At 39.4% G+C, this 17,243-nt stretch overlaps 1 protein-coding gene across 9 annotated transcripts in view; it reads right to left on the minus strand.

The window, feature by feature from the left end:
• The window catches only part of ATP8B4 (ATPase phospholipid transporting 8B4 (putative)), a 256,643-nt gene that overhangs the window by 98,516 nt on the left and 140,884 nt on the right, over positions 1 to 17,243 (minus strand). For all 9 annotated transcript variants that reach the window (XM_067746383.1, XM_067746444.1, XM_067746423.1 and 6 more), the window contains 3 exons: positions 12,747 to 12,905; positions 6,159 to 6,247; positions 3,028 to 3,224 (listed from right to left, as the gene is read on the minus strand). In XM_067746383.1, the coding sequence (XP_067602484.1) occupies positions 3,028 to 3,224; positions 6,159 to 6,247; positions 12,747 to 12,905 (445 nt within the window). The remainder of the gene's footprint in view (positions 1 to 3,027; positions 3,225 to 6,158; positions 6,248 to 12,746; positions 12,906 to 17,243) is intronic.

Consider the following 17,243-nt stretch of genomic DNA (forward strand, 5'->3'; position numbering starts at 1 on the left):
ACCATGTTCTTGGATTGGAAGAATCAATATTGTGAAAATGACTCTACTACCCAAAGCAATCTACAGATTCAATGCAATCCCTATCAAATTACCAATGGCATTTTTTATGGAACTAGAACAAATCATCTTAAAATTTGTATGGAGACACAAAAGACCCCAAATAGCCAAAGCAGTCTTGAGGGGAAAAAACAGAGCTGGAGGAATCAGACTCCCCGACTTCAGACTATACTACAAAGCTACAGTAATCAAGACAATTACCTAGATCAATGGAACAAGATTGAAAGCCCAGAGATAAACCCATGCACCTATGGTCAAGTAATCTATGACAAAGGAGGCAAGGATATACAATGGAGAAAAGACAGCCTCTTCAATAAGTGATGCTGGGGAAACTGGACAGCTACATGTAAAAGAATGAAATTAGAATACTCTCTAACACCATGCACAAAAATAAACTCAAATGGAGTCGAGACCTAAATGTAAGACCAAACACTCTAAAACTCTTAGAGGAAAACATAGGAAGAAAACTCTTTGACATAAATCACAGCAAGATCTTTTTTGATCCACCTCTTAGAGCAATGGAAATAAAAACAAAAATAAACAAATGGGACCTAATGAAACTTCATAGCTTTTACACAGCAAAGGAAACCATAAACAAGACAAAAAGACAACCCTCAGAATGGGAGAAAATATTTGCATACAAATCAACGGACAAGGATTAATCTCCAAAATATATAAACAGCTCATGCAGCTCAATATTAAAGAAACAACCCAATCCAAAAATGGGCAGAAGACCTAAATAGACATTTCTCCAAAGAAGACATACAGATGGCCAAGAAGCACATGAGAAGCTTCTCAACTTCATTAATTATTAGAGAAATGCAAATCAAAACTACAATGAGGTATCACCTCACACCAGTTAGAATGAGCATCATCAGAAAATCTACGAACAACAAATGCTGGAGAGGGTGTGGAGAAAGAGAACCCTCTTGCACTGTTGGTGGGAATGTAAACTGATACAGCCACTATGGAGAACTATATGGAGGTTTCTTAAAAAATTAAAAGTAGAATTACCATATGATCCAGCAATCCCACTACTGGGCATATACCCAGAGAAAACCATAATTCAAAAAGACACGTGCACCCTGATGTTTACTGTAGCACTATTTATAATAGCCAGGTCATGGAAGCAGCCTAAATGCCCATCAACAGACGAATGGATAAAGAAGATGTGGTACATATATACAATGGAATATTACTCAGCCATAAAAAGGAACAAAATTGAGTCATTTATTGAGACGTGGACGGATCTAGAGACTGTCATACAGAGTGAAGTAAGTCAGAAAGAGAAAAACAAATATCGTATATTAACGCATGTATTTGGAACCTAGAAAAATGTTACAGATGAGCTGGCTTGCAGGGCAGAAGTTCAGACACAGATGTAGAGAAGAGACGTATGGACACCAAGTGGGGAAAACCGCAGTGGGGTGGGGATGGTGGTGTACTGAATTGGGTGATTGGGATTGACATGTATACAGTGTAAAAAAAAAAAAAAAAACACGGGGACACCGTGCTGCCAAGGGACTTCGATTCTAATCTGCCGAGGGAGGCTGGACTGTGAGCTGCTCCAGGGAAGGCGTGTCCATATTCGTGCATGTCCCCATGCCTAGCACAGTGCCTGGCACCCAGTGGGCACTCAGCAGAGGGCTGCTGGATGAACACAGTCTAAGTTAAAGCAATGCAGTTCTGTTTGCTATGATTTCTATTTTTGGAGAGGAGCTACCTTTAAGGTTATACTTCTTAATAGTTTTGTTCATCCTGGATTTACCACCTTCTTCTTCTTCTCCCTTAAAAAAGGGGAATAGGGAATTCTCTCGTGGTCCAGTGGGTAGGACTCCTCACTTTCATTGCTGAGGGTGTGGGTTTGATCCCTCATTGGGGAACTAAGATCCCACAAGCCATGCGGTGAGGCCAAAAATTTAAAAAACAAATAAATAAATTTAAAAAAAAAAGAATGTCAAACAACCAGGTCTCATCTTGGCTCCAGTGTCTTTGGGACCATCTGACTCAGTCTTGGTAGGATTAGCATCAGGAATGTCTCAGGTACAGATTCTAGGGCCAACTTTGAAGCCTTATCAAATATATATGTATATAAACACACATACACACACATATATGTATATACATATATAGAGAGAGAGAGAAACAGAAAGAGACAGCAAGACAGAGAGACAGAGACAGAGAGAAGTGTGCTTATATATAGATAGATAGGTAGACCATTTTAGCTCTAGTTTGTAGAACCAAATCTAGAAACGACAGATCAAGTTGTAGAGGGAGTTATGAACCATACTTCTTATTCAACAATGAATAAGTGCCACCAACTATATTTCAACTCCTCCATGTACTCACTGATAGTTACTAATAATAACAGTAAAAATTAATATTCATTAAGCTCTTACAATGTGTCAGCCATTTGTCTTAGAGCTTTACAGGTTTGTTTATTCCTCACACAGTCTTTTTAAGTAGAACTATTACTTTCTCCATTTGTAAAATGAGGACACTGAGGTCCTAGAAGGTGAAGTAACTTGCCCAAGGTTATGGAGCTAGTAAGTGGTAGAATAGGGTCTGAATCCAGGTATCTGGAGCCAGACCAGTGCCAGAGAGGCACCATCCCAATAGATCTCCCCAAATATTCTTCCATTTCTTTCCCAACATCAACCCAATTCTAACTCAACAGGTTGCATGAGATTATATCATAGTCTATGTATTCCAAAGGAAAACATTCCTAAGAAACATTCCTAAGAAACCAAATCAAGAAGAAAATGAAATGCATTTTTTGTAATTTGAAAATGTAAAATAGTTAAACAGTTGAACAGTTTAGTTGCCTCATTTGTAACAGATGTAGCAGATCATAAGCAGTTAGAGGGAGACATCTATCTCATTGTTGTAGTTTTAAAACAAAAAAAATGATTACACAGAACAAAGGCTTTTGATGCAATGGCTTCACCAAAGTATAAACTCTCATCTTACCTCACATATAAAGAAATCGGCACAACTGTGTTGAGAATAATAATATATGACCAGAATGTTAAGAATCCTGAGAACACAGAGTTCTTCTCTCCTTCATTCCAAAAGAGGAAAGTTCTGAACTGGTCCCCAACTTGATTCTCCCAGATTGAATTTCCTATTGCAAGAATAATTCCCAAGCATATCAGAAACCCAAAAATCTGAAATGAGAATAGAGGTCTGGTTAAGGTTAACCTGAATCCCAAACTGGTCATATCAAGGCAATCTAGCACTTCTAAGTCCAAGAAATTGTCATTTGAAAAGCAAGTTATGCAAAGCTCGTCTTACTTATCATTAATCATACAAGTAAAATGTAATATATTTATGTTGGGAACTTGGCTAAATATTTTACATACATTTTCTCACTGAATTCTCCCATTGACTCTCTGAGATAGGAACAAACATTATTCACACTTTACAGGCCAAAACCAAAATAAAACAGAAGCCCAGACAGACTATATAACTTCTTTATGGTCACAAAGCTAGTAACTTCACATCCTCTATTTGTGAAGAGTGCATATATTTAAGTGGCTTAAGTAAAGAAGATCATAGGTACTGATTTGCTCTGGTCAATCCCCGTTTACATCTATTTTCCAGGTGTAATATTAATAGTATTCCCTTCTTTCACCTTCAAAAGCATCCTGTTTGAATGATAAACTATATGGTAACCCAAGGAATAAAAGCAAAAGGGAGAAAATATCAGTAATAAAGGACTGTCTCAGACTAGTCAAGTCTCTTGGCTACAGACCCAGCTGCACAATCCTTACTTAAAGTCAACAGGAAAGATAAGGATTAATTAAAATACGGCATGACATATACTAACAGTTTTCAGGTTGCTTCTGAGATTTAAAAAAAAGTAGGAAGCAACCTGAAAACTGTTAGCCGACTCTTACATTGTGATTAGTACCAGTAGTAGCAAAGCAGACATTTTAGAGGTAAAGTAACTAGGAAGACAGCAAGGCCAGTCCCTTGTAAGTCCAAAATCCCAAACTTGGAAAGGAAGGACACAAAGTCACCAAACATATAACACCTGAGCTGAACACGATGTTCTGGGGACCTTGCTAAGTGTCACCGTGTTAGGAACAGATACCAGTCACTGTTGAGGGAGGAGTGGGGCTAAAAACAGGAACGTATTTCTCTCCTATTTCCTCCAAGAAAGAATATTCAGGCATTCTGGGACTGCCTCCTTTATTCGTTGATGGACAAATTAGGCACATAAGAAGACAAAGTTGGGGAAAACCTGATTTAAAATATATTAGTATATTAATATACTTTAAGTCAGGAAAACCTAATTTAAATTATATTAGAAAAGCAGGTATTGGAGAAAAGTAATACTGTGAATCCCCCAAATCCTACCAATTTGGTACCTGTCTCACAGTATCCTCTTTCCTTTCAACAGCTAACACTACAAACTAATGGAGGTAAATTACTTTAAGAACATTAAATTTGGTGATGCTTGGTATCAAATGCCCTAATTTAGGATGGACATGGCTTCTAATTCCCCAATGGATCATTCAATTTTCTAGTAGAAAAAGCTAGGACAGTGCCTGCTTCACAACCAGTAAGCTTACTCTGTGGTGGATACATATACAATCCCCATGCAAGCCCTACAGGTGGGCTCAAGGCCGTTTAAATGGGGAATTCTAGAGGTGGGCACAGACTCCTTCTGGGAATGTCCCCTTGGCCTCATGGACTCTATGGGTATGAGAGGAGGAAAGCCCAGGTCTGAGGGTGACACTGAAAGCAAAACACAGAGCCTGGCCAATATTTTGTGCCCCCACACACTAAGGTCTGAATGGAGAGTTAAGATAAGAAATCAAATTCTGGATGTGTTTCCCAAAAAGATGTGAGGTGCCTTTAATGGAGAAACTAAAATAACTCCAAACAATACAACAGCAAGTAATTTAAACCTTTATTGTGTATTGCACACTATTTATATAATATGCATTTTTTGTAAGGGCAAGAATTGTCTTAAATTCTTATTAGATTTATTTAGATTTATTTCAAGTAATTCTCTTAAATCCCATATTAGATATTTACTAAGAGTTCATTCCCTTTTTTCCTTATTCAGGGTCCCACCATTATGTATCAGTTGAGCAATTATTTACTGAGTGCAGATTCTTTAACGTTACTTGTGAGTCTGTGATGGGGCTGGTAGGGAACCATGGTTCAAAGTCACTGTCCTTATATTTCAAAGTCAATGTTCTAAACTCAACCCTAATATAAGGAGACAAAGCAATATGACACAAAAGTCAGATAACAATCAGATCCACAGCGTGAGAGAGCACAAGATTAACCGACGAAAGGGTGGGGTGTGAAGAAGACCTGACTATTTGGAGTTCACAAGTGGTAGAGAAAATCATTTCAAACAATTCAGAGGAGAAAAAAAATTCAGAGGAAAGAGATAGCCATGGGCCCAGGAGGTTTCGAAGTCTTCATGAAGGAGGTAAACAGTGACTTGGGCCTCAGAGGATTTATAAGCAGAACCAGCTACATAATTTTCAGGGCCCAGTGCAAAATAAAAATGCAGGACCCCTTCTCTAAAAATTATGAAGGATCTCTGCACAGCAACAACAGATCAATAAGCCAAGTGTGAGGCCCTTCTGAGTGGGGGCCCTGTGTGACTTCACAGGCCACCTATCCATGAAGCCAGCCCTGTCCACAAGCTACGTAGAGAGGGCATGAGCAAATGTAACATGACCAAAAGACCAAATTACCTTAAAAATTATGTTTTGTGTTTTAAAAACAAATGATCTTGCAAGGCCATGAAGGCCTCCATAAGCACTAACCTACGTCTCATGAGAAACTCTACCAAAAACTCTCTCGTGAGAAACTCTACCAAAGTTTCATGAGAAACTCTACCAAAAACTCTCTCATGAGAAACTCTACCAAAAACTCTATGAAACTCTATAATTATTGAGAAATCATAATCTAGGAAGTAGAAAACAGCAGAACTGGGCCCCAAATGCAAAGTCCCCAAATACAAATTCCACAAGGAGAATGTAGATTTCTGAAAGAATTCTCAGAAGAATGTAAGAAATATATTAAGATAACAATGACTAATGATAGTGTCTAATTTTGTTAAGGTAACTTACCCATAATACTAGAGTATTCATCAATCTATCAATGCTTGTCCTCTTAAACTTTGTCTTACCACTGTTCTGCATTAGTTTAGTATCAGGACCTGCAAAAGAAAAAAAAAAAAAGAAAGAAAATGATATAACTTTGAAATGATTAGATGATGTATTATTTTTATTAATTCCTACTTATATCAAATGTTTCTGAAAGGAAAATAATATGTTTTTTCAAAATAATTTGACTTTTATTAAGAGCAGGATTATTATTAAGTTGTTTATGATTCTCATCTGGTGGCTTAACAACAATCCTGGAAATTGCAAGGAACTGGTCCTCTTAGAAGGGGATAAATCCAGACATAACTTGCAGCTAAAAGGTTTAAGAAATGTTATTTTTCAAAAATCTGTGTATGGATGTGCTTATAGTTTGAAGCAATTAAAGATTAAGAAGTCAGTCAAACTGAGGAATAATTTATAAATGTCTAAAAGAATGTAGTAATAAACACAATTCAGAACACTGAGGTCTGAATGGAGAGTTAAGATAAGAAATCAAATTCTGGATGTGTTTCCCAAAAAGATGTGAGGTGCCTTTAATGGAGAAACTAAAATAACTCCAAACAATACAACAGCAAGTAATTTAAACCTTTATTGTGTATTGCACACTATTTATATAATATGCATTTTTTGTAAGGGCAAGAATTGTCTTAAATTCTTATTAGATTTATTTAGATTTATTTCAAATAATTCTCTTAAATCCCATGTTAGATATTTACTAAGTGCCTTGTTCAAGAAATTCTGAGAATTAATTAACTGCTTTAGAGGTAGATTATTAGATGATTAACAAAGAATATTAGATTATACTGCTAAGAAAATTCCTTGTGGACAAAGAAGATGCTCAATAGAAGTAATTACATTTTAATTATATCAGATTTCCCTAGTCTTCCCTCTCCACTTCATCTTTCCACAATTATCACCAATCCATGCAGCCACTTAAAAGCAGAGAAGGGAAAGGGAAGAAAAGTGAGAAGCGGGGCACACATGGAATTATATGCCATTCTAGAGGTCAGGGAAGCATGGGAACATCCTTAAAAGACTCCTTTACTTGAAAGACAAATTGGAGCAAAGATTGGGGTCTCAAACAATTCACTGTCCTGAGTTGGAAATTGTACCCCAGTGTCCTATTCCCAGCCTCTACTGTGTAAAGGAGACCACCCGCATTTTCTCAGAATCGTTTATTAAAATCATATGGACATTGAGGGTGGGAAGTATTTCTTTTAGTAAAGATCACAAAGGGCAAATAGAGTTTGTGATTGCTAAAAGCTGAAATATTGACAGACCAGTTTCGTGCTAAAAATTTACATTTCTTAGGCATACATACACACACAGACTAGCAAAGCATCCACTGAATGGGTTCTTAAGCACTTATTTAAATATATCCACAGATGTTGATATACACAGCTCTTCTTCCCCTCATAGTCACAGTCCTGAGAGAATTTTCTATACTCAACAGCCTCTTTTTCCTTATCTCCCACTCATTTCTCAAGCTAGTTTCTGGGCCAGTCACTCCACCAAAACAAATGTGGTGTTATCATCAATAGCGTCCATGCCTTCTTGGACCTCTCAGCAGCCTCTGACACTGTTGACTACTCCATCCTTTTGAAACACACTCTTTCCTTAGCTCCCATTTTACATGTTCTGCTTTCCCGCCTACCTCTTTGGTAGCTTCTTTTTCGTCTTCCATTATGCTCATTCCTTTCTTCCCAGCCATTAAATAGTGAGACTTCTTTAGAATCAGGCATAGGCCATCTTCTCTTCTTTCTCAATCCACCTTCCCTGAGCAATCTCATCTAAGACCACAGCTCCAGTTAACATCTGTAGGCCAAATGTATATCTCCAGCTCAGATTGCTCCTCTGAGCCCTAAACTCATATATTTAAATCCATATATTTGATTGCCTATATGGTATCTTCACCTGGTCTTTCTAAGGCCCCTCAAGTGGCCCTTGTCAAGCCCACCTTGTGACCTTTCTCCAGGGTTCCTTATCTCAGTGAATGGCACCACTATCCATCCAGTTGTGAAAAGCGGGAGAAACCTAAGAGTCTAGTCTATCGCATCACTCCCACCCTAAATCCAAAGTACCATCATCTCTCAACTGGACGGTAGCAAAAGCCTAGCAACTTTGTCTCCCCACATCTACTCTGCCATCACCCGAATCATACACTTTTTCCAGGACCCTATTTACCAACTTTAAAAATACTGTAGGCAGGAGTGAAACTTTCAAATTTAACACTTACACACACGCCATCTGTTTGATAAACTTGTAATGGCTTCTGAATGCTCTCAGGATAAAGACCAAAATTCTGGATACAGACCACAGGACCTGTATGATCTGGCCCCTATCCCTGTCTCTAGTCACATGTTCATCTCTATCCTCCAAGTTTTCCATGCTCTACACTGGCCTTCTTAAGCTTTTTGTTTGTTTGTTTGTTTGTTTTTACCTCCCCAGCCTCATTCCTACCATAGAGCCTTTGCCTATGGCGTGCCTTTTGTCTAGCTTGTTCTTTCCCTTCATATTCCTCCACTACATACTCCTGTGAGTCAATGTTCTTTTTCTTCAGAGCACTTATCTCAGTTTGAGATTATATACTCATCACTACAATTATTTAAGATTAATGTCTCTCTCCTACCAGACTCAAAACCACATGAGTGAAGAGATCGCACTTTTTTTGTTCACATTCTTAATTGCAAATAAGTAAGCAGCATAGTGCCTGCCACATAGTAGGTACTCAATAAATAACTGTTTAATGAATGAATTTATTTATTAAGTACCTGCTATGTTTTAGGCAATGTGCATATGTCCTTTTCAACTATTATCTCACTAAGGCTTAAAACAAGCCAAAAAATTAGGTACTATTATCCTTAGTTCACTAATAATGAAACTCAGGATTAAAGAATTTAAATAACTTGCCTGAGATTTATTTTTTTGTCTTGTCTTGTACGCGTCAGAGCCAAATTTAGAACCCAGATATATCTAATTCTAAGGCTCTTGCTCTTAACCACTATTTTTAAAGCTATATGAAATAGTCCGTTAATTCATTAATTCACTGACTCATTCAAACAATGTGTGTTTAAGACTGTGACTCATTCAGAGTCCAAACAGGAAATAGATGACACATTGATCAAGGATAATTAGAGAAAGGTTTATTTATAAAGGGACTCTTTACAAAAGTGTGAGTGGGTGTATCAGAGGTACAGAAGTAAAAGGTTAACGCAGTAACCAAGGACTTGGTAGCAATCAAGATGTTTCTCTATCTACACCAGAAGGGTAGGATGAGGGAAAGAGTGGTTATTAGACCCTAAGGGGAGAGTTGTGTAAAGTCTGCAGCCTTTAGAGGAAGAGTGACTTTATGTTGAGGGACCCAGCCAGCTTGAAGGTAGGCAGTCTGGGGGAATAAATACCTTGACCTCAATCCTCTTCCTTTGATCTCTTCCCAGGGACCCCCAATGATAGGACCAAAGTTCAAGGAAACCTATTAGTGTAAACCATACAAGTCAGCCTCCCAAGGCAGACAAAGAGTGTGAAATGGTGAGAGTAGATCTGGAGGGGCAAATGGAAGACATCCAGCACAAAAACCTACTATGCACCAAGATGGTGCTGACTTCTATGGACGCCTTAAATGAATAAGACTTCTGACTTGTACCCTCAGAAACAGGACTTTCTCCTCTCTCGAGGTAAAGGAAAACCATACCAGGGAGGCATGGCCTAGCTGTTAATGTATATTAGACCCTCATAAATTATAGATTTGTAAAGTAAACCATGTTTGTGTCAACTATACTCCTTGCACAATCCTTAATGGCAGGTATAACTAGAGTAATAATACAGAAAGAATAGTTAATAATTTGTTTTGGGTAACTTTCCTAAGATCTAGGTGTTCACCTAGAACTAGTTCCCCAAATTAGATGTCTCATGACTTAGGGGTTCTGAGACACTCATTTGTTCAACTCTGACATTGACGAAACCAACGATTCCTCTGCCTGCCGTTATTCTAGTTGAACTTTCTATTAACGTTTGTGCCTAGACTAAAGTCAATGTAGGCACGCTCTGCTTTACAAATATCTGCCTCATGAAGATCCCCTGCCAGTGAACATCAAGGTCACATCACAAAAGAGGGTGATGCCCCACTTCTCCCTGCCGAGATCCAAGAGCAGTACATTTTCCCAACTCTCAGCCTATGGAGCAGACAATGTGCTCTGAATTGATGCTGAAAGAAGGGAGACGCAGGGAAGGAAAGAAAATAGCATTTGTCAAGCATCCTCTTCCATGTGCATTGCCTCACTGAGCCTTTACAGTGACTCTCTAATGTACTCATTCTGATCCCCATATTATAGCAGAGAAAACTAAAACTTAGGAAGTTTAAGTAACCGAGGTTTAACATTCTCCAGCTGGTAAACAAATTTAAACCCAGATCTGTCCAATCCAAATTCTGTGAACTATCTGTTACACTTTTTTGGAGGGAGACCTGTCCAACTTACCACTCCACTTTCTTCTATGTAGGAGCATTTTCCCACAGAGCCAATATTATGAAGGAAAGCTTGACCCCTGAGGGGCTCTCAGCAGCTGTCCTAGCATAACATGCTATAGCTGAACCATACTTCCGAATTAGTCATTCCAAACAAGATCACACAAAGGCAAACAAAAGTTTGGGCTACAGCCCACTCCTAGGATGATGCACCCCCCCATTTCTCTAATGATAGGGAGCAAACCAAGAAGGTCCTTCACATCAGAGGACCCCCAAGAAATCTCCCCTTCATTAAATGGAAAGACTAAAGGGGGAAGGTAAAGACAGGTTAACGTATAAGCCTAGCACTCTTTTTCTCAGTACAAGATGCAAATAAGGAAATAGATGATCATAGGTTTATTCCCCTGACTAAAGAGTAAAAGCATCTGGTGAAAACATTATGAAACCAGATTCATCCCCAGATAAAACTGTATATACAGCCTCATTTCTAGGGATTTCTCAAGTCCTTACAATGGCAATGCCCCAAGCAGCAAGAGCCTTGCTAACACCCACAGCTGACAGTATTTAAGAGGAATTGGGAGGATTTCTCTAGATTTGGAACACTTTTGAGTCTTTAATGAACATTTTGTTGCTGTTGAAGGAAGTCAGTTAAGAAGAACATTCCAGTTTTGATTGCACATATAGTCAATGGGCCCAAAACACATCTTAATTTGGTGTCACAATAAACAGGATTTTTAAAAAATCAAGGACTGGCAATTGAAGCCATGAGTGAAATTTGAGAGGCTTTACGAAATGGTGCTACTGTAAGCTTCCTTAGCAGGAGAGGTGCCATCTTGGGCCCTTAGAGACAAAGTAGAGACAGGAAAAGTGGCAGCAGGCAGAGGAAGAGGCACTCCCCTTCCTCCCCCAAGTCCCATCCCCACCTCCAGCATGCACAGTCTTTCCAGGACCTGCTGACGAATAGTAGAAGAAGCTCTGAAATAGACACAGAAATAACTGCAGGATCTCTAAGAAGGCTTTTCCAAAAGGATTGCTTGAACTTGGCAAACTACAAAATTAACAGCAGAGCTGGGGCTTTCTTTCATGCTCATTCTCCACTTTAAAGGCAGGCTGATTAATACGTATAATGATGGGGATGATTGAGACGGGGTTAGAGAATGAGAAATTAAACAACAGGCATCATAAATAGTGCTACAATGAACATTGTGGTACATGTCTATTTTTGAATTAATAGCCAGGACATGGAAGTAACCTAAATGTCTATCAACAGATGAATGGATAAAGAAGATGTGGCACATACATACAATGGAATATTACTCAGCCATAAAAAGAAACGAAACGGAGTTATTTGTAGTGAGGTGGATGGACCTAGAGTCTGTCATACAGGGTGAACCAAATCAGAAAGAGAAAAACAAATGCTGTATGCTAACACATATATATGGAATCTAAAAAAAAAATAAAAATGGTACTGATGAACCTACTGGCAGGGCAGGAATAAAGACGTAGACATAGAGAATGGACTTGAGGACACGGGGCAGGGAGGGGGAAGCTGGGGCGAAGTGAGAGTAGCGACATACATACACTACCAAGTGTAAAATAGCTAGTGGGAAGCAGCTGCATAGCACAGGGAGATCAGCTCGGTGCTTTGAGATGACCTAGAGGGGTGGGATAGAGAGGGTGGGAAGGAGGCTCAAGTGGGAGGGGATATGGGGACATGTGTATGCATATGGCTGATTCACTTTGCTATACAACAGAAACTAACACAGTATTGTGAAGCAATTATACTCCAATAAAAATCTATCCAAAAAAAAAAACAAAACAGTAGGTATCTAGCATCTGAGTAATTAAGGCCCATGCACTCTTAAGAATAAGTTCATGATGTCAGCGTTTCCTTGCAGAGTGGGGCCACACATACTATTTCCAGAGCAGCGGTGTCTTATCCTGGTGCCCTGCACTCTGCAGTTAACCCAGAAGGGCACCTTGCACGCAATAAAAGCACCGTGCTCATCCAACCTGGAGAGCCGCAGACTGTGCTCATGCAGATCTCAGGAAGAGCTCTCCCATAACAGACCCTGGAGAGTTTTCTGTACCTGCAAAAATAACCATTCCAAAACACCAGCTGGTATTTCTCAGGACACAGCCCCTCAGGATTATCTTCTCATTGTTGAGGGAGTGTTTGCTGCCCTTCCAAGAGAGGACTCCGGTGAATTTATCTAGTTTGTTGTTAGGCGCCTCACAGACAACAATCCCTGTAAAATACAAAAAACAAACATCTTTATGACTCACCTCAAACTCTCTTTAGAGGTCCACAGTACTGCTTTAGCACCCAACATACAGCACATTTTCCTTCTCTTTTGGACAGCACAGAGTTATATATACACATATGTACATATATCCTAGGCTGTGCTAGGAAAAATCATCTGGGAGGGGTACAAAGATGGAAATCCATCAGATATTTTGAAACATAATTTTCTGCACTGTCCAAATAAGAACAGAAACCTCAAGCGCCATGGGATGTTTATTCCTCTAAAAAGAAAAAAAAATCACTAATCTCTACTTTCAGTTTATAACAAATGATTTTTGAAAAGATAAAGCAGGGATGATCCTAAAAGTTTTTCTTATTTCATGTCTTTTTATTTAATGTAACTTTCACACAGGTTAAGATGGCATACTTCCAGTTTCACAACCAAAGTTAACTGGGTCTTTCTAGGCTGATAATCAGAATTTCGGGGTTCCTACTATATTCCACCCCCAAGAAACCTGGGTCTTGTTTGCCACATGTGCCTGAGAATGCGTGTGATTCCTTTCAGCTGTTCTATGCTTCTTATCTTGATTAGATTCAGAGATCTGGGGGCTCTCAGAGGCACCATATAACTTGCCCCAAACTGTCCAGAAGATGTTTCTAGTTTTTTTTAATACCAAGCCCATTCCAAACTAAGGGCATGCCCATTCTAAATCAATGAATCAATTCGTTCCATTATTTCAATAAGGAAATACACTTTTAGGGTGAGGGTTCTCTTGATAGAAAAACAAACCAGAGATAATCTTTCATGGACCCTGTCACAAAATATATCTATTAGATTCAAGTACATTTGCATTGCAAACGGTTGGGGTTAACTTTTTATAACTTATGAGTACAAAGATTTGAAAGACAGAGAGAGAGAGGAAGAAAAAGAGAGAGGGAAGGAATGAAAAAGGAGATTGAGGGTAGATCCAAACAGGGTTCAAGCCAGCCAGGGGTAAGATTAGTGTCTACAAAATTCTCTCTTGAAAACAATAAAAATACATTTATTTAATCAGAAGCCAAAAGGGTAGATTGCAACATAAAAAGTGTCATTTGGAAAATGAAAAAAGGAAGCACATTTTCAGCATTGACTGAAGGGAAGAGAGGCCAGCCAGGCCTACAGAACCTTGTATTGCACTGTTACACCCCTAACAAACACCTCCTGAACCTAGAGCCTTCTTAGATGGGCTCCCTTCCTTAGTAGGATGATATCTTTTCCTTTTAAAACGCATGGACCGAGGTGACAGCAGCCAGTTTTCACATGGCCTGATCACTCCTAACCAACCAGATTACTAATATTCATAGACCTTGCTTGAAAAAACAAAAACAAGAGTCTGGAAGGAATGAGAGACTCGAGGGCTCCGGGCTGCTTTTCCAACTCCATCTACCTTTCTCCAGTATCATAAAAGTGTCGCTGCCTAAACACCCCCAATTGGGACACACACTGGCTTCTTCCCAGACATCCACTGCTAACTGTGAGCGTGCTGGCAGGAGGATTTGGATGAGGCTAAATAACCTGTACAATGTCACTTTTTATACGAAGGGAAGTGGCCAAGTCCTTGTTTGCTCTCATTACAGCATATATCACAGATACTGAAAAGTAAATGAAAACTGATTTCAACTGGCCCAAGTTGTTTAGACAATTACATTGTAGAAGAGAAGACTTTTTCTAAACTCTAAGAATTCAGTATCTTTTTTTCTTGACCAATAATATACATTCCTGAATTCTGTAGAACCTTGAATTGGGTGTCACCAGCAAAACCTACATAAAATTATGGGTCGACAGCAACCCTCAAAGCTTATTCCAAATTCTTGACCCAAGACTCAATTTCTCAGGCTTCAAACTTGGCCACTAAAAAAAAAAAAAAAAAGTGCTTTGGGCAAAAACAACATGATACACAGTTCCTGCCAACAGGAATATAAAAAACAGGCTCATTTGATCATTTTTATTGTCGTAAGCAAAGACTGACATGGAGGCAAATACAGCCTTGAACATGTTGGCTCGCTCCTCCCTGGCCCCAAGGCTCATCCACTTCTGGCCTGACACCAAGGGTGTGGTTCTAGACAGAAACAGGCAGTAAGGCCAAGGGGCTCTGCCTCAGTTTTTGGAAGCCAAACTCCAATTCAGCCCTTCTGGAAGAGTGTGGGCCCAGTGATTTAAATACATACTAAATACAGGGCCTAGTCAAAACAAAGTGGCAAGAACAAAGCCAAACTACTTTTTTTTTTAACTTTAGAAGTGCTCAACTTCCCCCTTTTAGTCCTGTTAGCACAAAACACAAGCTTCCCAATGTCTCTTCTGCCTCTTTCCAAAAGGGGTGAGCAGGTTTCTTCGAGGGGAGCACTGGATTCACGTCTATATCCCCATAACCCATCATACTGGCTCCATAATAGGATCTTAATAAATACTTGCTGGGGAAATGGATGGAAAGATGGTTTTAAAGAGAGACTGGGAGATGATATAAGTATTAGAGTAGATCTAAGATGAATGAAAGAAGTGGTATATTTCTATGGTAATATGATAAAGGGGATTGGAAGACCTAATCGCCCAGCCACAATGAGGGACTTAGGTTGTCCTAACTCTGAAGGGATACAAATAGATCTGAAAACAAGGTGGGCAACTTAAAGCACCTCAGAAGGAATCAAAACTATATTCCTCTCATAAAGCAAAATAAGGACTAGAGAAAAACTGTAGGACCTTTCTTCCCTTTGCTAATTGTGTCAAAGAGTTAAGAGGCAGTAAACAGTCAGATGACAATGGATGAGAAAACAGTTTAGGAAAAATAGCATTGTTTCTCACATAATTATTCACTGAACACATGTTTAGAGAACAAAGTCATCTTTAATGAGCAAGAAAATAACTGGGAAAAAAATCATGTCAATAATGAAGTATAAATATAATGAAACTAGCTAGTCACAGTTGTTTGCTTCTCTGAAGATAACAGACGTGTAAGCAGATAGCAATTCATCCAGTTTGCAATCACACAGAAATACTCTAGGCCATACTGAACAAAATCCACAAGATTTCACTCCGAACCCTGCCGGCATTCTAAATTTAGTCAGCTGGATTGTTTGTTAATTACCATCCTAATAACCTTCTCAAACTAAAGTGTTTATCTTAAAGTGGAAATCTATAGTTTATCATGAAAATGGAATTCAGTACCCAATACTTCAAGATTTTTCCAGAGCAGTTGGCTTTATTTCTTTATGGATATTATTATTAGCAATGCTTCTTGATTATCTGCGCTACAACTCTTCCCTAAGACAATTACCTATTGAATAAGACATCCTGGGACTTCCCTGGTGGCGCAATAGTTAAGAATTTGCCTGTCAATGCAGGGGACACGGGTTCGATCCCTGGTCCAAGGAGATTCCACATGCCGCAGAGCAACTAAGCCTGTGTACCACAACTACTGAGCCTGTGCTCTAGAGCTTGCGTGCCACAACTACTGATCCCACGAGCCACAACTACTGAAGCCCGCATGCCTAGAGCCCATGCTCCACAACAAGAGAAGCCACCGCAATGAGAAGTCCATGCACCACAACATACCGCAACGAAGAGTAGCCCCTGTTCGCCGCAACTAGAGAAAGCCGGCGCGCAGCAATGGAGACCCAACGCAGCCAAAAATAAATAAATAAATAAACAGGTAAATTTAAAAATAAATAAATAAGACATTATCACTGCTGTTCAAGAGTTTCTCCAGCCAAGAGCTTCTTAGCGTTTAGAAGACTGCCCCCTACTGTTGCCCTGATGATTGTGATAAATATTTATTTTTTCTTAGAAAGAAGAATGTCACCTTCCCATTTTCTAAAACCTCATTATTCTTCAACTATTAAGCCTTAGCCACCCATCATCACCACCATAATGGCCACATCAACACCAGCAGTAAAGAGTAGAGTTATTCCTCCTTGTCTTCACAAGGCATCTATGCCTTACACAGTCACATCGGCTTTGCTGTTAGGCTGTGCTTCTGTCCAGGTGAATAGGAAACATATCTGATAAGTTTAAAAAGTCACAAGAGGCTAACCAAGCCTTTCTGTGTGCTTGTTTGTTTTTTTAACCAAAAAGAGATGCTTGTTTTTCTGTGTTTTAATTACACACATGCTCTTCTTTAGAAAGGCTCACAAAAACACACAAAGATTCCTGAAATAAAGAGTCAACCAAGGGGGCTTCCCTGGTGGCACAGTGGTTGAGAGTCCTCCTGCCGATGCAGGGGACACGGGTTCGTGCCCCGGTCCGGGAAGATCCCACATACCGCGGAGTGGCTAGACCCATGGCCGCTGAGCCTGTGCGTCCGGAGCC

This window comes from Pseudorca crassidens, chromosome 1 (genome assembly GCF_039906515.1).
Source record: "Pseudorca crassidens isolate mPseCra1 chromosome 1, mPseCra1.hap1, whole genome shotgun sequence".
In the NCBI taxonomy this organism is placed as follows: Eukaryota; Metazoa; Chordata; class Mammalia; order Artiodactyla; family Delphinidae; genus Pseudorca; species Pseudorca crassidens.